Genomic DNA, 24,716 nt, shown 5'->3' with positions numbered 1-24,716 from the left:
TTAGAAAGAAGAAGGCAGTGCATTAACAATTCATTTTTTGAAGTTTCTCTGTTCATCTCTCTTTTTTTTTTTCTCTTTGTTTGAGGAATTGTAGAGATGCCAACCTCTGCAGATAAAAACTACTGAACAGTAAAGAACAAATTCAGAAAGCACCCGATCTATTTTGGTTAAAAAATACATGTACAAAATGCAAGAATGCTATATCAGATACTGGAACAAAAAACCCAGTCATTTCAAAATCACACTTTGTAATTCAAGTGCAGCAAATACATACTAAATATTGTAGAAATATATGAGTATGGAGCTCTGTAAACTCTGCAGTGTAATTCCTTGTCATTCTTTCCTTTCTGATACATACCACAGCTATAGGAAGAATCACCATGAATGCAATGCCATATGCTGCCAAGACCTGTAAAACAACATGAGGGAATGAATTGAAACATACTGAAAACCATTATCTCCTACAATTCCCTTTCTCAAAGATCATGAACTTTGTGAAAGAACATCTACCTAAGTCAGTCTCACTTGGCGAACTTTTCTCTGTAACAGACTATCTTCATTTGCAAATCCTCCTCATATATATTTATTTAAGACTGACATTATACATTTGGGCTTAATTAAGAAACAGGACATATCTTTATCTTCTTTTCTTTCAACTTTATCATAATTATCACCGGGAAATAGATGAATGGTGGTAACTGTTATCATCAAAGCAACTACATAAAGATTTAAGTGACAGGACAAACATCAATTAAAGCAGTTTATGCCAATGACACCACAGCAACACAAATGTGATATTATTAGCTAGAAAAAGAAAAAGAAAAAGTTAAGTCCGCAATGTACGGATAAGAAAAGATGTACAAGGTTCAAAGTCTCTTCTCAGACTGAAAATGAGCAGCACATTTGAACATTTACCACTGTACAAAAATAGTTTTCCTTTTTTTGTTGGGGGGGGGGGGAAGGGGAATGGGGTGGAGCAAGTTAGTTTTCTTTCAGTTTGTCTATTTTTTGTTTACTGTCTGACTCACATGATATACTGTTATAAAACTCACCACTTCAAATTGCACTTTTATTTCCATCTTTTTTTTTTCTTTTTCTTTTGCTGTTATTGTTCTTTATCATCTGAATTATCACTTTTGGGTGTCAACATTTTGCCTTTTCGAGCATGCGTTCAAAAGGCAATATAGGTTCTATGCGATGTCACAAATGCCTACATGAACATATTTGCTACTGTGGAGGCAAGGAAAATCCACTGGATGCAAGCTTACCCATACAGAATTATTTTGGTCAACGATCCAAGCAGGGAGAGCAATACCAAATGTTGTTGCTATAAAAGAAAAAGAAGGGAATTACATAACAAATGGTAGATCAGAGAGGAAGGGGGACGTGACATGAAGTAACTTTAGAATGGTTATCATATCAGAAAAGGTATTTATGTTGGTTTCGACGGCAGCATTTACACTATAAAGAGAAAACAATCTTACATTTGACATGTATGGATTTGACCTGGTTTGCATCTACATGAATTACTATTTGTTGTTTTTGCTTTGTTTTTGCTATGGGTACCCATTTCCTACAACACATGAATATATTAGCTTTCACTCAATATCCACCCACTTTCATTTGTCTCTGAATATTACTACAAAGCAGAATACCAGAGCCATTGAGGCAAGCTAAGAATGTATAAAATGCTTCAATCATTCCTGAAGAAGATGTATTTTGTATAAAGCTGTATTGGCTAGAATGAAATGGGTTCATTCTCAAAAACACAGCCAAATCAAAGACAACCCAGTATCATTGTGAAACTCTAAGCTATGTTAATGCCAACAGAGATTGATTATGTGTTTATTTTTATTATTACTATATATTCATATATTGTTTGGATTTGCATACTTGACCATTAAGGAAGCTGAGTGCTTTCATGAACTACTGTGGGATAAACGGCTTATTAATAAAGTCTCCTCCAAAGGACTACGAAGTGAGGAGAAAGTGCCTTGCCTAGGGGCACAACCACTGCTGCCAGGGGACTTGAACCAGGGACCTCACGATTGAGAGTCTGTGGTCTTAACCACTGAGCCACACGAGCTCATCATGTCAAACAGCCCACTGCTGGTCGACTGGGTGACCTAAAAACTCAAGTTTGAGTACAAAATGACTAAGCCCGTGAACGATAGATCCGAAATGACTGTCAATTCATTTGTGAAGCTATAATAATTTTGTTACATGGACCAATTTTGGTCTTCAAAGGTGACTAACCTTGTCTGCCATCTGGACTTCCATATTCTTCCCAGTTCTTCCTTGATTCTTCATCCGTTAAGCTGACACACACACAAATAAAAAGGATATCAAAGGAAAAACATACATCACAAATTTACAGATCATAAAATAGTACACTTATCCTAATGCGATCAGCATAGCAGACTAATTTCCACTACTGTCTACACAGTATATTTCACACATTTTGCAGATCTCCTGGTATTTTCAAAATCAAACCCATACTAAAATTCCATCCCTCTAACACAAATGAACTGTAAACTGTCTCCAAGGTGGGAAATCATTCATTTTTCTGCTGAAAAAGGGATAATATCAGTACTTACTGCAAAAACAGAAATATTTATGCCAAAAATTTCTTCGCTCTTGGCTAGGCTAGATGGCCAAGACAATGGAGCAAGCCTTTTAAACAGCTTGAGGCTGCCATTGGCATTAAAGTGCTTGGGCAGCACATCCACTGCTAAATGGTAATTCAACCACACCTACAATATTCATGAAACATACTGATATAGAGAGTAGTAGTACCCAGTTTAAAGACTATAAATATAAAGACAAAACAGATATTGAGGAAAAGAAAGCTGTTGTAGGGATACATCAGTACAGACTTACGCAGCGTGGGCTTTGGCGATCTTCATGAACATATCTGCATCTCCGCCTTCCTTGTCAGGATGGAACATTTTGCTCAGCTTGCGGTATTGCCTCTTGATCTCAGCTTCAGACGCCCCCTGCAGAGGTAATCAGGGTGGCACAAGGAAAATTAAAGGCATAATTTACCATTTGCAGATGAAATAAAAACCCAGCATTAAAGCTTCAAAATAGTTCTAAAATGTGAGTTAGGGGTAGAAACAATCGATTTGAATCAGTATAATCAATGTTAAATGTTGTTAAACATACAAAATGTGAACAATAATTACATATATAATAAAAATATTTCCTGACTAAACCGTCCACAGTTCCGGTTTCTTGAGAAAAATAGTGATATCTCCATATAATTTGGATTTTGTTGTGAAATTTTTATATGGTAGGATGTTTTGTGATACAACTGACCTACACATATGCATCAAATGTGATATCTTGAACATTTTTGAAGTCACTCCTCCCAAAGGTAAACACGACCTTTAAACTCCTCCTTTACACATAAATAAGTCATGTACACTATTCAGAGCTCATAATTGTATGTATTTTCATTTTGTACAAATGCTGCAAAGCACCAAGGTATTATATTAGCATTTGGTCAATTCCCCATCCCCCCCCCCCAAAAAAAATGATATACGGTGCTTGATCTCAGCCTCACGTGTCCCCATGGGAAGTAATCGGGTAGCTCTAGATAAAAGGTCAATTCCTCATTTGCACACTACCCCAATCATAGTCTTATTCAAAAACACAAAACAAAACAAAACAAAAGAAAATATTGACTTTAATGTGAGTTAGACATTTTTGAGGTAGAATACTGTATGTCCAAGGGTCACTGAAAAGTCATTTATAGTTCAAAGGGGATATCAGGAGGATAATTATCTCATTCATATCTTTGGGCAACTGTTATGTGTAGTTTCAGATCACCTGTGTCAAGTTGGCATATAAAGTCAGTGTGCAATAAAGGTGCCAACTGGTGAACAAAGTCTAGACAGTGGTAACATTCTTTGTTACATTCTCCTAATTTATGAATAATTACATGAAAAAGGTCCAAGAACTACACTGTATGTACAAGAAATCCAATAGCTTTTCTTACAATATCATCTTCATTTTGAAATTCTTGTCATAGTTTCACACTATCATTTTTGTCAATTCAGTGGGCCTTGCAGATGTGCCATTTCACAAGAGTCTAAGCATCCAGAGAAAGTGCAACTTTTGTGATGAATTCACCATCACCGACTGACATTTTACCAAGACAATTATGACAAAGATTCTGCCACATATTAACAAGCCCTTGATAGGACAGGAAGTTCACTGTGTAGGCAGCATGCAATACAAAGTTCTCTAAGCCCTTACCCGGTCCACTTGCAAAATTTCGAAGGGATCATATTCAATGTGGTCCCTCTCCACTTGCGATGCTCTCAAAGCCAAAAGAATAAAGACTGCCCATGCGATAATTAAGAATAGCCATCTGGAAAAAAACAAAAAAAAAAGTCAACAGAGCAAGGTCACATTACTGCTTGATTGAATTACACGTGTACATAAAAATGCATAGTGTCTAGACATCTCAAAATTGCCTACAGAAACTACACATTTTGATGATAATTACTGGTTTTGTTTTGTTTTCTCTTTTTAATGACTGCAGGTTGTATTGTCTTTACTTCTTCTATTAAGATAGCCTTGGCCGGAAGCAACAAATATCACAAAATACTTCATAAACCACACAAACAAAAAATGTCACAAACCATTTTAAATACAGACAAATTAGGCTATGAAAACGACTTAAAGCATCTTGTACCCAAGACAGAAATGCAGAGATCCTGCTATTAAAGCTTCTATGTTTCATGGATGTCATATTTACAGTGTACATTTTTTGTAAATTCTCACCCAATTTAAGCTGACTCTAAAAAAAAAAGTAATATCAGACAAAAAGAACATCTGCTATTCCTTTCAAGCTGACTTAAGCTGATTTAATCATTAATGATTTAAATTGAAGCCGACTGTAGATTCACAGTTTACTGAAATTATACAACAGAACACGGATCTCACAGTGTTATCTCAGTATGTTTTACATGCTGGGAATGTGGGGCATGAGATACAAAGAGTTTAATGTTTCTTCCTTCCATGTTTGGCAAGGGAACATTTTGTAAACCTGTTGACTTCTTCATAACTTTTCATTCACACACACAGACACAGTCTCTATCCCTCTCTCTTCCGTATCTTTCTTTCTTTCTCTCTATCCCTCTCCCTCCTAATCTCCACCTTCTATAATCACTCACACAAACACACAAACTCATACACAAACATAGGCCTACATACAAGTGTTTGGTGCTTCTTCCTACTACATTGAAGGACACTTGCATGCTCCTATCTCAAACAACTTGAATACTTGTGGCCAGACTGCTGTGCAGTGCGCTTGCTGTACAAAAGTGTACACTGTACTTCCTGTATTTCTCCCTTTTCAAGGATATACATGCACTATACAGTACATGGATGTTGTCTGAAGCTTTAAGAGTACAAATTGTAAAGACAGGTCTTTATTGGTAAAGACAGGCCAGCATATTTTAGAAAAACAAAATGGTAAGAAAAATGTTCAAAATGAGCAAATGGCATTGCAGAGGATACAGTAGTAGGTATTCCACTGGAAATGGATTTGATGACTGCAATTGTACAGCTATTAACAGATAGTGTAATATCACTGTAGCTCCAAGTGTCTTTTCTTTTGTGACCACACACTAGACTTAAAAATCCGGTTACTACCTTTCAAGTAGGACTTTATGAGGTATGCATGCACACGTATAAACTTCTGATGACAGAAACTGAGTTTGAAGGAGGCCAAGATTATTAAAGCGAGAGTTCAAAAATAATGAGAACTGTCATGTTATAATGACGTACCAAAGTAATATGACTCACCTCAAGACATTTTTTAGCGTGCTGGATGGTGTTGGCGCATGAATTTGGGCTCTCTTTGACTCGCATGGGTCACAATGACACGCCCTCCTGGCCTTCTCAGGGTCATCTGAAAAAAATCAATCATTTTCCATGTGAATGTACATATCTTATTATTACATTGTATGAGGTTGACAATTTCTGCTGCTCTTCCTATTCCTTAAATTGTCTCTTGTGATATGTACAAAGACTATGTACAGAGTAAACTTGAAGGACGAGGAGCCAATTTTTCATCAATGTTTTGATATCTAAAGAATTTGATATATAGAAGTTACTGTAATTGTTGCAAGAAATTGTACTATTCATCATGATCTTTCTTTACAACAATAAACAACCTTACTGTAATTGTAACTGAAAAAACAAAAATCATTTTGTGAAAGCTGATATGCACAAACAAAATCAATTCTTATGTACATTTATAATAGTCAGGTGAAAGAATGATCAATTTTGAAAGCAGTTAGGTATTCATCAGGCATTCTGAGAAGGTAAAGTATTCAAAATAGTTAGTAACACCACACTCACTTGACCACAGGTAAAATACATTTTCTGTTTTTTTTTTTCTTCAAGCAAATACTATACATGTATGACATACTTATTGTATGAAGTCCCTAATCAATTTATATTATCAGGCCATGATAAGACAAACGGAGTGAAACAATTCCATGCTGCTGACTTACATAGCTGTACAATGGTACACAGCGTAGGTTGTACATATATGTCCACAATGTATCTAGCCGATACTTCTATGTAAGCTGTCTGAAATATGCTACAGCTGTACCATACTCAGCAAACAAACAATGATGGAAAATTCAATAATTGACGAGTCATGTTGCTATGCAAAGAGAGCCAAATGAATATTATTGCACATGAATCGATGCTCAATATGCTGTGGCAATAATCCACACAGAGGTACAACTGTACTTGCACAAAACTTTGGCTGCATGCAATAAAAAGTACTCTAGTCCTCAACTTGTAGCCGAGACATGCCTTTCAAAACTGCTAAATTATGTTCTCGCTCAAATGCTCTTTAGCTATCCTGGAAAAGCTGAATTATGTGGATGTGAAATCTATCTTATCTTCTCAATATTGTCATTCTAATGTGGCATGGCTAATTGTTGTAGAGCAGCAATGCACTCTAGACAGGGTGGTAAAAGGGATTAACTAAAATGTTAAAAATTGGTAGATATTTGAACCGTGTCTGACTTTCTTTAAGCTTTCACAGACATGTTTGTAACTTTCAGGGGTTTTTTTGTTCTGTCTTGCTTTGTTTTGTTTTGTTTTGTTTTGTTTTGTTTGTTCGTTTGTTTTTTTTTGTACAGGTCAATGAACTACACCATACAAAAGGAGAGAATTAACCCAGACCACTTCTTTGAACTACATGTAGCTGTTTCAACCTCGAGGGCACATCACAGGCTCAAGCTTACAATGCCGACGAGCAGGATAAGTGGAAAAAAGATGCATTTTAGTCACAGAGTGATCAATGACTGGACCTCTCTCCCAGCAGGTTACCGTATATGCCCAATATTTCGCGAGGTTTTTATTTTCGCGAATTTCGCGAGTCAGGTGCTATTCGCGAAATTAAAGACACGCGAAAATATTGACTCTGATCCCGATGTGGATGTGACGTACGCATCTCCGTTCAGTATAAGACTCCATGATCGTGAATTTAAAGATAATATAAAGTTTTGGTATTACCTCAAAAGCTTCCCTGAATTTCCTTGTCTTAGTTTGTGTTTCAGGTTAAAGTACCTTTCATATAACTAACACTGTGAGACTTACTCGCCCCAAAGTGCTCTCATGTCTTAGTAATCATGCAATAATGGTTTCGTACCAGAGCCGCCGCCGTATGGCGCCGGCGAGGTAGTACATGTATTGTGCGAATATCACTGCGACCAGCAGCGTGCAGCCCCATACGCATACTGTGTAGCTAACTGCGACCAGCAGCCCCATACGCATAGCTAAATGGGGCTTCGCATTGTAGCTTGCAGGATCATGACAGATTTAGTATCGCGGGTAAATATCAACTTAAAGGTAGGGGATACCTTTTACAGACCTCCCAAAATGCAGCAAAACATTAAATATGAACCTCGGGGGACTTGTTTAGGCCACTGCTGAGAAATTTGGAAGTCAACAGTTATCTACAATTTGAATAATGCACAAAACTCAACTACTCAGTAGTTCTGTGTGTCAGCCACACTTAAGTCTTTTTGTTGCAGTCTTCTGTATTTTTTTATCGATAAACACAAATCTAAAAGTATAAGAGCTGATGTAATAACATATAGAGTGTGTGGCAAGAATGTATATAGAAATGTTTGTAAGTTTTGATGAACTTTCTTCACAAAATATACATGATGGACACACATGCAGTGCATGGGTCTGCAAAGGTAGCCTAGTAATGTACTGGAATTTACGGTGAGCCCCGAAAAAAATTCAGTTCAAAATCTAACGGTCAATAAAAATGCACTAAATGTTACCTTCCACTTTCAATACTTTATGGGAGTTTCTAAAATGAAACTCTCTTCAACATACCACTGTATTTATACAACTCTTCATTTAAGGCATGCAAATGGGATTCCCTACCTTTAAAATCCAAAAATTTCTTCAATTTAAAGACTTACCAGTTAAGTTAAAGTATTGAAAACAGGCTTTGGGCAACGTTTGGTTTTGCCAATAGTCCCTTTCTGTTCGAATTGATGACTGAATGTGACTCGGTCGAGAGGACCTTGGGAGAGCTACACTGAATTGACGGCCAGCGCATGCGCACACAAACATCTTATCCGTTCATGGATTTGAAATTTGTTCGCATGTGATGTGTGCATATGCGCTGGCCGTAGTAATCAGTGTATGTAGCTCTCCCACGGTCCTCTCGACAGAGTCACATTCAGTCATCAATTCCAACAGAAAGGGACTATTGGCAGAACCAAACGTTGCCCGAAGCCTGTTTTCAAGACTTCAACTTAATTGGTAAGTCTTCAAATTGAAGAATTTTGTGGATTTTATTTAAGTTGATATTTGCCCGAGATACTAAATCTGTCATGATCCTGGATGCTACAATGCGAAGCCCCATTACGCTATGCGTATGGGGCTGCTGGTCGCAGTTAATTGCATGATTACTAAGAAATGAGAGCACTTTGGGGCGAGTAAGTCTCACAGTGTTAGTTATATGATAGATACTTTAACCTGAAACACGGAAATTCAGGGAAACTTTTGACGTACCAAAACTTTTTATTATCTTTAACCACTCGCAAAATTGTCAGGAATTCCCGATTAGCGCAAATTTAGACTCGCGAAATATTAGTAGGGTACCTGGGGGGGGGGGGGGGTTTACCGTGCAACCCCCCCCCCCCCCCCCCCCCCCCCCCGGACTCCTCGAAACTTACATTTTCAGGATCCTCATGACATACCAAAACATAATCAAGATGTTAACAGGAACGAAAAGTGGCTGTTCTCGGTGAAATTTAATGTATTCTATTGTTTTTCATAATTTCTTATGTATTTCTTTGTTTTTCAACTTTTTCAACTTTTGTTTTTTCTTTGTTTTTCTATTGGAAATTGTCACTGACCACTTTTCTACCATAATTAGCACAACACTAATCAATGAAAGTGATTAATTGTAAAAATAATCAGGTTTTCATGACTTTCATGACAGATCACCTGTTTTCCAAAGGAAATGTACACAAAAGCACAAAATTGTGCCCGTTTTGGGACGACATTCCGTTACAAAAATGGGCGTGACTTCGCACAAGTATGCGGGGAAGTTGCAAATTTGGTCTCGAAAGTTGCGTGAGACTTGAACAAAACAAAGTCATGTAAATTTCGAGGAGTCCTGGGGGATGGCCAGGGAAAGTTAACTTTTATAATAACTTTACTGCTTTGCTCGTGAATGCTGTGGAAAAATGTTATTTTGAAAGTCTAAATCACTCATTATTGTCTGTGAGATTGTGACTGCCTTTCTGGAAATCCAGCATTTAACTGTTAGTACATTTTGTACTTTAACAATACCTCTTCAGGACAAAAATGTCTAATAATATGGTTGGGCAGGCCAGAGCAGAGTGCAACAGCGAACAGTGCACAGGTAAATCCCGACGGCTGAACTTGTCTCAGCTAGATCTAGCGCTGAGCTCTGTCTGTACATTATCTGTGCATCTTTGAATATTCTTGGCTTATTATTATTACTGAGCTGACAAGTCACACCAGCACTGCAGTCATAACTTCTCTTTGAGTAGACTAGGATCTATATTTTCTTGATGATTTTTGTTACAATGACACTGTAAAATTGTACTGTGAAGGTTACAATTTTCATACATCTTTCACAACACTAACAGTTATTGCGATAGACACATACAATGTAGATCCTAACGTTAGTTTTCTAGACCCAACCAATTAAACCGTCAGGGTTCTACTACCTTCTACATCATCATCATCTACAACTTTTACTAGCATCAAATTGCCATTGAAAGATTGAGCAGCTAGCGCAACTACGCGCTATACAAGGGTCGGTCAACAGTGTATTTTTAGCAGGCGAGTACGAGTTCACTGGTGCGCCACGGCGTGGGAATACCGAGTAACACGCTCCATACGGCAAGCAAATCATGGACTGTTTTTACGAACTCCTGGATATCATGTCCGAAACCTTCAGTTCGTTTACTTACCTTTCTTTTGTTTTGAAGGCCACAAGTAGTACGTCAAGGGAAATAACACCAGTGCATAGAAGGAAACAAGAAAATAGAGAGAAGTTCCACCAGATTCGTCGTATTCGAATTTCGCCATGTTTCACACGTTTCACACCCTGTGTGCACCGGATTACCCATTAACTACACTTTCTATGGCCGTTCCGCGTTCTTCGCTCACAGATCAGTTGCATTTAGAATCCGATCCAGCCAACATGCTGTGAGACGAAACGACACATGATCTCGAATTTGCTCCAAAAAAAGCCCAAACGCAGTGTCAAGTCGCCAGCGTTGCTCAGTACGATGCGCGATAGCACTGCTGTGCTGTAATAACCTGTAAACCCAATTTTGATCCTAGATATTCTGCGTATACACATCTCTATCACTATCTATCCTATCTATCTATCTATCTATCTATCTATCTATCTATCTATCTATCTATCTATCTATCTATCTATCTATCTATCTATCTATCTGTCTGTCTGTCTGTCTGTCTGTCTATCTATCTATCTATCTATCTATCTATCCATCTATCTACCTACCTATCCATCTATCTATCCAACTATATGCGACATCTATATCCATCTATCTATCTATCCATCCATCCATCTATCTATCTATCTATCTATCTATCTATCTATCTATCTATCTATCTATCTATCTATCTATCTATCTATGTACCTACCTATATATCTATGTCCATCTATCTATCCATCTATCTATCTATCTATCTATCTATCTATCCATCTATCTATCTATCTATCTATCTATCTATCTATCTATCTATCTCTCTATCTATCTATCTATGTACCTACCTATATATCTATGTCCATCTATCTATCCATCTATCTATCTATCTATCTATCTATCTATCTATCTATCTATCTATCTATCTATCTATCTATCTATCTATCTCTATCTGTCTATCTACTAGTATCTATTCATACGAACCTTTCATAATTATCACTTACGTAGTTTCCTATTTTTTTTTTTTTTATTCATGACGCACCGGTAAACATTATTACCTCCGCAACGGAGGTTAAGTTTCTGTCGGCGTTTGTTTGTTTTGTTTGTTTAGTGTTTTTTCTAGCGTGCAAAGCAACTCAAAAGGTAGTGAACTGATTTGAAAGAAACTTTAGGAAAAGTTATGAAATGGAACAAAGGCACAGATGAAATTCAAGCTGCGGGAATTTGAGGTGTGCATACATGCACTATTGAAAGGGCGGGCTCTACTTGTAGAAGCCTCGAAGCATGCAGGAAGCTGATGAGTAGATGAACACAAGGTTTCTTTATCATTAGTGGGATTCACACCTGTACAAATCATTTCATTTTATTTTCCTTCGGTTTTAAATTCACACTAATTTGTATTAGTGGAAATTTGGGAATATGAAGTGCGGCTGGCACTGCACGTTCTGAAAAGTGTGTGTGTGTGTGTGTGTGTGTGCGCGCGCGCGGTGTGAGTGGGGGGCACTCAATAAAAGGTCAACTTTGTGATTTCACTTCTGGTTTCATCAGCTGACAAACAAAAAACAAAACAAAACAAAACAAAACAAAACAAAAACAAACAAAGAAAAAACACACATATTTTATACACACACAAGAAAGACAACAGCTTTCTGAATCCAATGGCACTCAAAAAAAAAAAAAGGCTTTACCAGCGCTTCATTGGCTGACAAACGTCAAATGCTTAACGACAGTCTATTTTTTTTTTTTTTGTGGGGGCCCAAAGTGGTTGCACCCTATGTATTCTTATGTACATAATTGTGTACAAAATGAGGGAGGAGGCGGGGTGACCTTCCCCGTTCCCACCCCCCTCCCCCTTTTTCCGGCTCCGTGGCCGGCCCTGTGGATAGCACCAAGGAAATCATTGTTTCCTCAAGTCCAACACTGATTTTCCTGTTCTTTTTTAATTATTTTTATTTGATGTTCAGTTTTATTTTGCACCCTGCACAGCTGGTCTGGGCTGGGAAATGGTTGTTATTAATGTTGTTGTTGTCGTCGTCGTCGTCGTCGTCATTGTTGTTGTTGTTGTTGTTGTTGTTGTTGTTGTTGATTTTTACAATGTTTATACACCACGTACACCCCATCACCCCGCTTCGACAAGACGTACCCTCGATCGGAAAGTTATAATGGGATTTCTGTGATCCGTCTTATTTTCCGAACTTTCTTCTACTTTTGTTTTTCTTCTTCTTCTTCTTCTACCTTTTTTTTTTTTTTTACCTATACCCACACTCCTCCCATTATAGGCTACTTTTACTCACACACTAACGCACACGCACTACCCCACACTGCATGCACATTCTCTTTCGAGAATTGTCGGGGTTAACTCATGGGCACATGATGGGTGCAAATGACCTTTCTTCTTTCTCAGTTGATTAGACACTCCACTAGTTTACAAGAAACAGAAGACATATGGAAAGCTTGCCCGATGTAACAACTTATGGAATTCATCAGTCATGTTCAAACAAAGGATGAACTTGCGTAGTCAGGTGACCAGAATGGTCCATCAATAATATTACCGGTAGCACTTAGGAAAGCATCCATTTATTTTGCATTGAATGTATTGACAATCTTTTTCTATTGACCTTCTCAAATACCGCTTTTGTTGTAAGATGGATGTATTGGCAAGCACCACTTATATGGATCACTTGAATAATCATTACATTATAAATGCTTATATCAGTGAATTTAAAAACCAACATGCTCTCCTGGTACAGATGACCTTTTTTCTGCTTTACTCTGGAACCCCGAACTGGCTTTCAAAACTTTTCTTTTGATTAGTCGGCAATCTGTCGCGTGATGGCGCACCTGCAAATTATTTGTCAGCATTTACGGCCTGAAAATGGAAGTGACCAGCGAAGCAGTTGGATTTTACAATCCTCAAAACATCTTTTGGGCGATATTTCTGTTTCTGTGGGTCGTGTACCTTTGGGAGACGTACTTGTCTCACCGTCAGGTAATTAATCCTTGGCTTTGTGTAACATTTATGTTTTCTTCAATACCATCAGCTGTTCATACAGTGTGTGTCTTAGTCCCATATGTTCATTTCAGCGTAAATTCATCTCCTATGCTATGGAAGGAACATGATCATCATCTCTGGAACACTTGTAGGCCTACCCAATAGATTCTACCTGCTGTGTAGCCCGACCAGACGCTGTTAATACGCTGTGTCGCGCTACGTACGTACAGCGACTGGGCTGTGTATAGTTACCTGCTGACTGTGTAACGTTAGAAGTGGTTGTAATTTATGCACAACGATTTGTTCTTTTCCATCTAACTACACGCAGCCGCGACAAAACGCGGCTACACCTCTATTCCTTCGCAGACGTTGTCATTTTTCAGTGTGGTTGTGCGACTCCTTCATGAATATCTTTATTAATCGTGGAAAACTAAAATACAAGGAATTATCGTAATCTATGATAATCATTCAATAATCGATATGCGATTTTTTGTTTAATTACGTCAAAAACTCACCGAAATCTGTGGCTGAAATCAGGTCTGTAAACGTCCTTATTGCTTCACTCCTCATCTGCGTGTCATTATGAATGGCATTCACTCTCGTATGCTACAACGTACAACGTAGGTAGTCGGAGAGGCGCCCTCTAGCTCTCCGACTACCTACGACCTACGTTGTACGTTGTAGTATACGAGAGTGAATGCCATTCAAATAACACGCAGATGAGGAGTGAAGCAATAAGGACGTTTACAGACCTGATTTCAGCCACAGATTTCGGTGAGTTTTTGACGTAATTAAAGAAAAAATCGCATACCGATTATTGAATGATTATCATAGATTACGATAATTCCTTGTATTTTAGTTTTCCACGATTAATAAAGATATTCATGGAGGAGTCGCACAACCACACTGAAAAATGACAACGTCTGCGAAGGAATAGAGGTGTAGCCGCGTTTTGTCGCGGCTACGTGTAGTTATTTTCCATCTAACGTGTTACATACAACATGGCAGTGGGTGCAGGTAGAGCCAAACTTGTAAAGACAACAACGCAAACCAGTTTGCAAACGGCCGGCCCAAAGAGTTGCTCTAGTCTAGCTTAACCCAGCGTGGCGCCAGCTCTTTTTCAGGCTAGATTTTAATTGTTCGTGGGTCATCCACATCCATGCATCGATTTCATAATTAGCATGTACGTGTAGAATGTCTAGCGTTATCGAGCGGTAGAGCCTACATCGTACATGACCAGTCGTTTCACCAGTCAGACTTACCAGTAAACATGGTAAAGTAGTAGTAAATTTACTTACCTTATATTATTGAACATATTATCAGGATAATTCAAAGTTCAGTTCAGTTTATTCAAACCAAATCAAACATGACAAAAATACAAGACATAACTGCAAAAATTCAGAATGATCATGATGATAGGTTTGGGACCCCAGTGAAGCACAGCTTGTGGTCGGGGCCCCTTTACACAATGTGGCAAGGTGTAACATATTTACATGGAATATACATACATGTACAAATTATACAACATAATAAATGCAGACAAGTACACATACACTGTATACCAGCTCCCCCATACACAACACAACACTCACACACTCACACACACACACACACACACACACACACACACACACACGCATACTCACATGCATGCACACTTCACACATGGCTACCTCATCTCATTTTCTACACTCGTGTACCTAATTTCAATCTGTCGAAAAGGTGTCTTTTACACAAAATTGTGAAAACACAGAAAACTAGCTAACGGCATCAACATCATAATAGGTACATTAAAAAAAAAAAAAAAAACAGATCCACTCTGTGTTTTCATCACAAGTCCTTTCTGGCAGAGCCATTTCTGAAATGAGAATCAATATTTTGTGTGAAGTGTTCTAAATGTTATAAAATTCCTGATAAAGGCTAAAGCTGCATTATTGTGTCTTCTAATTTGTGAGTGTATTAAAAAGCAGAATTTGCTGAATCTGCATCTGTATGGCGCCCGCACCAAGGTTCGACCTCCCTTGCCAAAATGTTTGACCGTGCACAAAAGCATTGAGTAGGTTTCTTAGCGCAGGCGGTCAAATTTTTGGACGGCTTTATGGTCGAATTATGGGTGGCTTGCTTAAGTGTAATACCTTGTTGCTTTCAATTTCCAGCGAAATATTTATCGGAACACGAAGGAAGTGCCTGCCTCTCTGAGTGATGTGATTGATCACGAGACATTTGAGAAGGCGCGCCTCTATGGCCTCGATAAAAGCAGCTTTGGATTCTGGCATGGGATCTATGACCAGCTGGAGTCATCTGTGAGTCTAAACTAATTCAAATAGAGCAAGATTTCATTAATTCTCTCATTTTCTATGTCTTTTTTATTTGAAATAATTCCCATTTGGCATGATGCATACAGGTACATCTTATGTAAAGAAGAACTATCTGTAAATTGTTTGGTGAACAATGATGTAATGTAAACTTGCAAAGTTGTTGGTATCAACTGACAACCTCAGTTTAGCATTATTACATACATTGTATTAATAGGTAAGACTAAAAGATGAAAGAATTGAATGTAATTTAATCTAAATGCAAAATCTGCGTGTTGATGTTGATACAGCCACGATTACAGGGTGTTTGAGACTAGACTGTCTATGTCAACACTTTTAGTTTATGAAAATTACTTGGTAACAGGATTTTTCAGATGTCATTTGCCATAATAAGATTAAAGATTTTAAAACTGATAGAGATAGAGTCATAAATCATTGTAATTAATATTTCAATTTTTCATTCTTGACTACATAGGTATGAGAAGCACAACCCTATTACCTGTGAATGTCGTGAGATATCTAAGTATTTTGTTGCCTTTGACTCAGAGCATGAATTGATTCCTGTAAACTGCTTGTTTTTTTATTAAATGTCTTTACAATGATAAAATGAAATGCATGAGATACTGTCAACTCGAGTATTCAAGAGGGTTTGCTTGGAGTTGCTTCCGACAGAAATATTGTTTGACCCAAATCTACATTCTGCTGGAACATGTAGCTTAACATTTTTGTTTGAAACATACATAACATCTCATGATATTTCCAATGTGGTGTGTGTGTGTGTGTGTGTGTAGATGTGATTATGCTTTACGAAAATGGCATTAATGATGCTGCTTTAAATTAGTTTGTAGTCCCTAGTACACCGCTTGCTTGTTTTTTCTCCTTTAAGAAGAAATTTGTTTGAAGACATCTTTCCCTTACCTGCTTTACGACATCTCCACAGGTTATATTGATCTATGGTGGAATCCCATTCCTTTGGATGGCTGCAGGGAAAGTGATGGGCCATATTGGCTTAGGAACAGAATATGAGGTAAGTACATTAAGTAAGTACAGTACATTGTAAGTGAGTAAGTAAGTAAGTCTATCAGTAAATCAGTTGGTCAGTCAGTCAGTGCTTTGCTATTTTTGTATAGCTATGGGGGCATTTCATGAAGTGTTTTGTCGGATATATTTTTCTGGACAAATTTGCTTTCAACCTGTCAGATGCAAGTGTTTCAGTAGCTTATAACAGTTTGTCAGAAAAAAAATATCTAATGAAATGCTTCATAAAATACTCCCTGTTCTTTCCTCTCTTGTTCTTGTCTTCTTCTTTCTGCCTTTTACGATTTTTATGATTGATTCAGGTGCATAAAAGGAGTGTACATTGTTACCACTGGTATTGTTAATCATATGATTTTGCTTCTCATTTTTAGTCATTAGTTCTTATCACTCTTGCTGTTGTGATGTTTCATGTCTTTATTTTGTCATGATTATTTCTGTCATGAGTATTGTTATTATCAACATCACTCACCATCTCGGTATACATGAACTGTTATTCTTCCCACACAGATCACACAGTCCATTGTATTCATGTTGCTTGCTTCGATATTCTCCACCATTGTTGGTCTGCCTTGGGTTCTCTACAGTACTTTTGTCATTGAGGAGAGGCATGGCTTCAACAAACAGGTGTGCCATTTTTGTAGGCCCTCCTCCTCTTTTTTTTTTTTATTATTATTTTTTTTTTATTTCAAGAAAACATCTCTGATCAGGCATTGGCAACCAACTTTGTTCTGTTGTGGAAGTCACGATTGTATTTCTTTGAATATACTAGTGTTTGATACCCTCCCTAATCTCTTAGAAAATGGTATATTATCTCCAGAGAATATTCAGGAGAGAGAAAAAGGGAGGAAAAAAAAAACCTACATAATTCAATTTCTTAACAACCAAATCCATGAGATTCCAGTCGTAGAATTCTTCAGAGCACTCATGTACATGATGACATTTTGACATTTCATCTTAGAAATACAGGACTTGAATTTGACCAAATTTGGTAGAAATCAATAGTTGGGGGGGGGGGGGAAATTGTAACTCAAATTTCCATGAAAATCACATTCTTTTTCAAAAAATCAATTGTTAGATTATGTGAATTGTGTGAATTCTAGCTGTCTTACCCCCCTCCCCCCCCAAAAAAAAAGAAAATAAAGCCACCACTGCATGTCAAAGGAAAGGCCATCTCACTTGTTAGAGTGCTTCAGCTTTCATGTTTTTTCACTCTCCTGAACACTTGTGAGATACGAGGTTTGTTGCCCCAAGAGTGCTATGTTATAATTACAGTATCTACTGTAAAATGAGGAATGTTAGCATGCATTTTAATTTCACAAATTTCGCGAGCGCCAAGATTCACGAAATTAGATGCATGTGAAAGTTCTCGTCTACACTATAATTATGCATTGAGCGCCAGTGGCAATTCGCGAAAATTTCATGCCATGAAAAAGGCCGTCAGCTCTAATTCATGAAAATTTCATGCTGCCAATATATCATGTTTTACAGTATCACTCCCATCATTGAAGTTAGTCTCCATTGAAAGCTTCAAATTGTTATTAAAAAAAAAGAAAGACATTATAAACTGATGTACTGGTAAGATCTTAAATTTTCTCCATGTCCTGTTCACTGCCCATCTGTGATACGTGGTGCCCATCATCAAAGACACTGGGATTCTTTGTCAAGGACCAGCTGAAAAAGTTTGTTGTGATGCAGGCCATCTCCCTTCCCATCCTGGCTGGACTACTCTTCATCATCAAGATGGGAGGGCAGTATTTCTTCATCTATGCCTGGGTCTTCACTCTTGTCATCTCTGTGGTAATGCTTGCCAAAAGCATTTTTCTTTCCTTTTTTTTTCTCTCGAGTGAAAACGTATTTTACCATTTCTCCTTGGTAGTATTATTTTCTGATTACCCAAATTGTACAACTTATACCAGAATATAGTTGTAGCTTCCAATTCCCCCTACCAATAAACTTTTTATTATTATCTGTAAGCGCACAAACTTGCTTTGTTGTGATACAGCAATATTTACTTGCACTCCCTTGTGCATACATCATACTGATTTTGACCACACCTAGTAATGAGTGCTGTTTCGAGTTCAGATTCATTGCCATTCACCGTTTTTTTTTCCCTTTGTGCTCCTCAGTTTCTGATCACCATCTACGCTGACTACATTGCACCCCTCTTTGACAAGTTTACGCCCCTCCCTGAGGGAGACCTGAGGACCAAGATTGAAGCCCTTGCGAAGAGCATCGAGTTTCCCCTTTACAAACTCTACGTTGTGGAAGGTTTGCACTATTTTTTGTAGTTATTGGAAGCTGGGTAAAGGGGCAGGGTTATTGACAATAGACTGTGTGTGCATGCAGGGTCGAGATGCACGGTACACATTTCGCTTGCTGATAATTGTAGTTGCTCTCATTTTTAATGTATTATGCCAGGTTTGACCACACATAAAGCTTCATGCACTTTTAATTATAACCTGCATTTACCATAATGTTGGGAAAAGGAATGATTGTTGTACAGGGCAATTTTAAATTACCTTAAGAGACATTTACTAAATTCACATTGCTCTCCTCCCTCCCCCAGAAAGAAAGAAAGAAAGAAAGAAAGAGAAAGAAAGAAAGAAAGAAAAATAGAGAGGAAAGAAAGAAAAGAATGAGACGAAAATGAACAAGACAAAAATGAGATAACAATTTGAATGAATATTCAAATGTCACATGGGGCAAGTCCGTAACGGGTTGATATAACTAACAATTAGTGAATGATATCTAAATCTTCCACCCAGGATCAAAGCGCTCATCCCATAGCAACGCATACTTTTATGGCTTCTTCAAGAACAAGAGGATCGTCCTCTTTGACACTCTCCTCGAAGACTACACTCCAGTGGACAAGGTGAGTTGTGTGGTCTTTCAGAATGCTGGCCACCACAGGCAGGGGAGCCTTGCTGTGGCGAGGGCCTAAGAGCTATGACAATATTCTTCTTATAGATGCGGTTCCAATGATTTCACCAAGCTATACTGAGGGGCAAAAACTGTGTATGGGGCCCCCCATACACGTGGGCAAGCGCCTAAATGTTACATCCCACATCCCATGATAGGCAGGCTGGTATGCGGTATGCATACCACTCGCTGGAACTTTGTGCACTATACACACATGATTTGTTTTTGCGCCTAAAATCCCCGAAAAAGGGCATTTCAACCTCATTGAATCAGCTCTAACAGAACATCTAAGCCTAATCTATTCCTAGTTGATGTTTGGCTATACTGATGTTATGAAATACATGTATTCTGGAAAATTTATGTTTTCTTTTTCTTGCACAGCCACAGATCTTGCAGCTGCCTTCCAAAACATAGCGCTGTTCAAATCAACTGCTGCTGATATGCTGTGCATGGCTGGCTGTGCGCGCACGTTGCTTTGCAGCTCGCCCCTTGCCCGCTGGTACTTCGTACACATACTTACGTCATCCAAAAGAGAGCCAAAATCGTAATTGTCTCTTGCTCGGAAAAGAAAAAAGATTCCAGCTTTTTAATTGCGTCTGATTATGGATATCCTTTTGGTATATATATAGATATATTGTTCATGCTCTTAGCATGAATGTATAATTTGAATTTAAATGTATAATTTGCCATACTTAATTTAATTTATATGTGTAATTTGCCATACTTCAGATATTTCAACAGGTAGTCTGTTTAAGCTATTGATGTAAGCAAACAAAAGGGCATTTAAGCCCAGTAGGTAATTTCAAAATGCCATTGAAACGTGTTCCATTCACACTAAGAAGCTTTCAATATGTAACCATTTTTAGATGGGAGGTTGTTAAGATATATAACTTCAAATTTTGTGCAACTGATTTAAGGTGGTATGAAGTGAGTGTCTCGTAAGCTTTCACTAGTGTATACTTCATTTGATGAATGCTCGATTCTGATTGGTTGAAATTGGGGGCATGAATTCAACAACTACCTTCAGTCCCATAGTACCCAACCTGCCCCATAGTACTAAACCACCGTTTGGTTCATAACAGTACGTAGCATATGTACATGCACTGTTAAAGGCTTTGCTTTCATAAGCTTGAGAGATGACCCTTGTCTGATGTGACTCATTCAAACATCTTTGGCAGTGCTGATATGTGAATTGGAAAAATTTCATGTATTTTTCGGAGGTATAAAACAGATGGATTGCTGTTATTTTGGGCGTCGTATTTAATTTATATACTATTACCCCCAAGATCTCAGCTTCATTTTGTGACCCTCCGAGCAAGCTCCTCTGGTCGTAGAATGGGGTGGAGATCCTTCAGGGCAATAATATCGACAGAGCCCCAAAGAGCAGTCCATATTTTTGTATAATGTACGGTGTTCTGATTCTATGGCAGGCAAAGGAGGCTAAGGAGGACGGTGAAGGGGAAGAAAAGAAGGAAGAAAATGAGAAGCTGCTGTCGAGTGGCGACACTGCCACTGGAGAGACAGATGGGAAAGAGGAGGAGACGAAGGAGGAGAAGAAGAAGACTGGCTGCAACACGGAGGAGGTCCTCGCCGTTCTGGCCCATGAGCTGGGTCACTGGAAGCTGGGACACAATCTCAAGAATTTTGTCATCAGCCAGGTGAGTGGCAGTGTGCAGTTTTTGCCTAGTACCCTGGTGTCTTGTCTTTACACAGGTCTATAATGGGGTTAGGGTATAAGAAAGGAACCAGTGGAGATGGAAATATATTCACTCTTGTGAATATCACTGACCGACTTTCAAGATCAAATTCTTGAATTTCATCTGTAACTTATTTAATCGTGAAAAGTTTGATTTTTCATTCAGCTGTGTGCTAAAGACTATGATAGTGCATGTGAACCATTTCCTGTGCAGAATAAGGGCAGTAACTGGTGAATGTTTTGTCCAAGTATATATACAATGTACCTATCTTTTATTTTTTATTACATACTAGATTACCAGTGTCATCGAAATTTCTTTATCCTGTCATATTCAGAGAGTGCAATGTGTAACTATGCAATGAACCAGCTTGTCCACAAAGAAAAGAAAACTTTTGATTATGTCATTTTTTTGTTGTTGTTGCATCATAGAGTAAAGCATCATGTTGTGTTTAAAATCTATCTTCTTGTGTCAAAGGTCAACATCTTCCTGTGTCTGTTCCTGTTTGCTCTGCTGATTGAGCGGACCGAGTTCTTTAACGCCTTTGGCTTCTACGACACCTACCCAACCCTCATTGGCCTGCTAATCATATTCCAGTTTGTCTTCTCACCATACAATGAGGTAAGTCACCAGAGCTTTCTGTGATCAGACAGTTTGTGGATGATCTTGGCCCCATTTCATTAAAAAAAAGAAAGAAATATTGATATGATAACAATTCTTGGTGGAATGGCAGTTTTCATGGAAATAACAAGAATCCATCTTCCTGACTGGCTGTTGCTATGGGAAGTTGCCATTCCATCAAGAGTTGCTATCCAGTATCAGTATAGTATAAGTATACTATCAGTATAGTGGCATGAACGTGCTACTACACCGCAGTTTTCTCACAATCATGTGATTCAGTCTAACCAAACACAATGCATATTTTACTCTACCTATTTACAAGTAGTGCAATCTTCAATTGCTGGTGGACCGATTCCCAAGGCATTGTTCTTATCTCTCTTTACCAAGGTCCTGTCTTTCCTCATGACGGTCCTGACGCGCCGTTTCGAGTTCCAGGCCGACGCCTTTGCCCGCTCCCTCCACAAGGCCTCCCCGCTTCGCATGGCCCTCATCAAGCTTCACAAGGACAACCTGGGATTCCCCGTGGCCGACTGGCTCTACTCGGCCGTCCACTACTCGCACCCTCCCCTGCTGGAACGGATAGCAGCTCTGGGCAAGACAGACTGACCGGCCCAAGCCAATTTGTCCACCTTCTTGGCTTATTAAAAGTGGATGGCCTGACTGGTGAAATGCAGGCGAACCCAGTCAGAATCTGGTTGCATTAAGATGCTGCCATCGTATTTCAATTTAGAGGAAGATGTGAATGTTGCTGGTTTTTGACCAATCAGTAACATTTTCCATTTCAAAGTGTAACACACGTAAGTTCTGGTTGAAGGTTTGTTTCTTTTTTGGACATGCAATGTGGATTCTTGCTTTTTCATATCTCAGTATCCTAAGATCAGTACACTTCATCTTTTCCCTCCGCAACAAGGCTTAGAAGGCATTTCTGTTTATCTACGACCGCATCTTTTCACCAGTAGTCAAATATTATCCACACTGTCAGTCAGATCCATTCACGCACATCTGCATCCTAGAGGGCTCAGCAGCTGATATTAATGCAATGTCGGGAACGTCTCTGTGTGGGTTCAGGATTCACTGGACTTTGTTTACATGGTGAGGTTTCATTCACAGGAGTTGTGAGGTAACATATGACATCTGTGGTTGATAAATTTTCATTTCACAATATGTGCCATTTTGAATCAATATTTAACCTCTGACAAATTTGTTCGGAATAAACTTAGTGAAATCAAACTTTCTTATTCTTCGTCTGCAGTGCTCAAGCTTTCCTCACATGATGAACTTTAAATCACTACACCTGTCGAATCTGGATTTTGGCTACATTTCCCTGTTATGATTTGTTTCACTGTAAAAGAGGCTGTTTGCTTCAAAGCAGTTCTACCTGACGTGAAATGAGTGCTGAGTTTACCTCTGACTTCTATCCTCTGATACAAGGTATTAGTGCAGTATAAACTGGTCATGCCATTACTTTGCTGACCTGTACCCTGTCTTAGAGGACTTCACTTGGGTGTTCTTTGTGCATTCTCTGGAGACAAAACACAGTTTGAAATTCCACAAACAATTATCAATAACATGGGGTGAACAATGAATGTACCGTCGTAACAGATACGGGCCCTGTTTATGAAGAGTTATAATTGATGATATAGTTGATTTCTATCATAAGTCTATGGCAGCCTGTGTATTAAGGACATTTATTATCGATTATATCTTTTGATGAAACGAGGCCAAGGTCTAGGGGAAGATTTCCCTTGAGGTTCTCCAGAGGTTACATAGAGGTTGCCCACCATGTTGTTTCTTAACGGACATGAGCATCCCCAAGTTCTCTGGGCTGTTAAGAGTGGGTATGCGTCAAGTCATCCCTGAGATGATCACAGGGCAACTGATTGACAAATTGCCCTACATTGATGTAAATGAGCACTGAATTGATCAGTGTTTGAGTAGAAGCCATGACAGAACAAATCATAGGCATGAATACTCAAGCAGGATTTGAACCTAGGACCTCCTGATCAACGAACAGGCATCTTATCCACTCGGTCATTGAGCTCCGCCCGATAGCAATTGCTGGTTCCAATCCTTCAAGCATGTAGCGGGTACAACTTGACACTGGTAATTCATCAATTTGAATAATCACAGGGGTTGCACTGTGGCTTGAAGGCAACTCTGCTTCATCCAGAACTAATGCACACATTTAATCTTTCATAATGATGGCAAATTAAGCAACATAAGTTACATAATAATCAATTTTGTTGAGGAGGCACTGTGGCTCTCTGAATGAGACGATGAACTATCGATCCCAAGGTCTATGGTTTGAGACCCCTAGCAGCAGTGGTTGTGCCCTCAGGCAAGGCACTTTATTGGGCAAGGCACTTTATCCTCATTACATAGTCCTTTGTAGGAGACTTCAACCATTGGTTCAATGGTTGCCTGCTTAAAAAAATTGCATTGCTTTCCAAATGATCACATGAAATAAACCATATCTTATAATACAAATAATTCTCATATTAGAATATTACCCCACCATATAAAGGGGGGGGGGGGGGGGGGGGAGGATGTTATCCTTACAAATATTGCTGTTTTTTTTTTTTTTTTAAAGGGAAGATAAACCCCAAGAGCAATGTGGATTGAGTGAAAGCAGCAACATTAGTAGAAC

General features: G+C 38.5%; 2 protein-coding genes across 2 annotated transcripts in view; one reads left to right on the top strand and one right to left on the bottom strand.

Moving 5' to 3' along the window:
* Positions 1 to 10,663, bottom strand: part of LOC140242678 (translocation protein SEC63 homolog) — a 28,722-nt gene extending 18,059 nt beyond the window's left edge. The window contains exons 1-7 of the mRNA XM_072322437.1: positions 10,506 to 10,663; positions 5,818 to 5,923; positions 4,261 to 4,375; positions 2,881 to 2,996; positions 2,257 to 2,318; positions 1,269 to 1,327; positions 359 to 409 (exon numbers count right to left, since the gene is read on the bottom strand). Coding sequence (XP_072178538.1) covers positions 359 to 409; positions 1,269 to 1,327; positions 2,257 to 2,318; positions 2,881 to 2,996; positions 4,261 to 4,375; positions 5,818 to 5,923; positions 10,506 to 10,623 — 627 coding nt within the window. The 5' untranslated portion in view covers positions 10,624 to 10,663. The remainder of the gene's footprint in view (positions 1 to 358; positions 410 to 1,268; positions 1,328 to 2,256; positions 2,319 to 2,880; positions 2,997 to 4,260; positions 4,376 to 5,817; positions 5,924 to 10,505) is intronic.
* A 2,702-nt stretch (positions 10,664 to 13,365) lies between these two features.
* On the top strand, positions 13,366 to 23,674 carry LOC140242626 (CAAX prenyl protease 1 homolog). The gene is made up of 10 exons (XM_072322380.1): positions 13,366 to 13,479; positions 15,639 to 15,785; positions 16,738 to 16,824; positions 17,343 to 17,459; positions 18,480 to 18,632; positions 18,962 to 19,103; positions 19,601 to 19,707; positions 21,185 to 21,412; positions 21,926 to 22,069; positions 22,457 to 23,674. The coding sequence occupies exons 1-10, from the start codon at positions 13,366 to 13,368 to the stop codon at positions 22,673 to 22,675; spliced, it is 1,458 nt and encodes a 485-aa protein (XP_072178481.1). The 3' UTR covers positions 22,676 to 23,674.
* Positions 23,675 to 24,716: the final 1,042 nt, after the last annotated feature.

The sequence above is a fragment of the Diadema setosum genome, chromosome 19, assembly GCF_964275005.1.
Source record: "Diadema setosum chromosome 19, eeDiaSeto1, whole genome shotgun sequence".
NCBI lineage: Eukaryota > Metazoa > Echinodermata > Echinoidea > Diadematoida > Diadematidae > Diadema > Diadema setosum.
The sequence above is the reverse complement of the archived record's forward strand: the minus strand, read 5'-3'. Positions and strand labels throughout refer to the sequence as shown.

Coding starts and splice junctions, on each gene's coding strand:
- LOC140242626 (XM_072322380.1), top strand. CDS start 13,366: ATGGAAGTGACCAGCGAAGCAGTTGGATTTTACAATCCTCAAAACATC. Junction 15,786..16,737: donor ATGACCAGCTGGAGTCATCT/GTGAGTCTAAAC, acceptor ACATCTCCACAG/GTTATATTGATCTATGGTGG. Junction 19,708..21,184: donor ACTACACTCCAGTGGACAAG/GTGAGTTGTGTG, acceptor ATTCTATGGCAG/GCAAAGGAGGCTAAGGAGGA.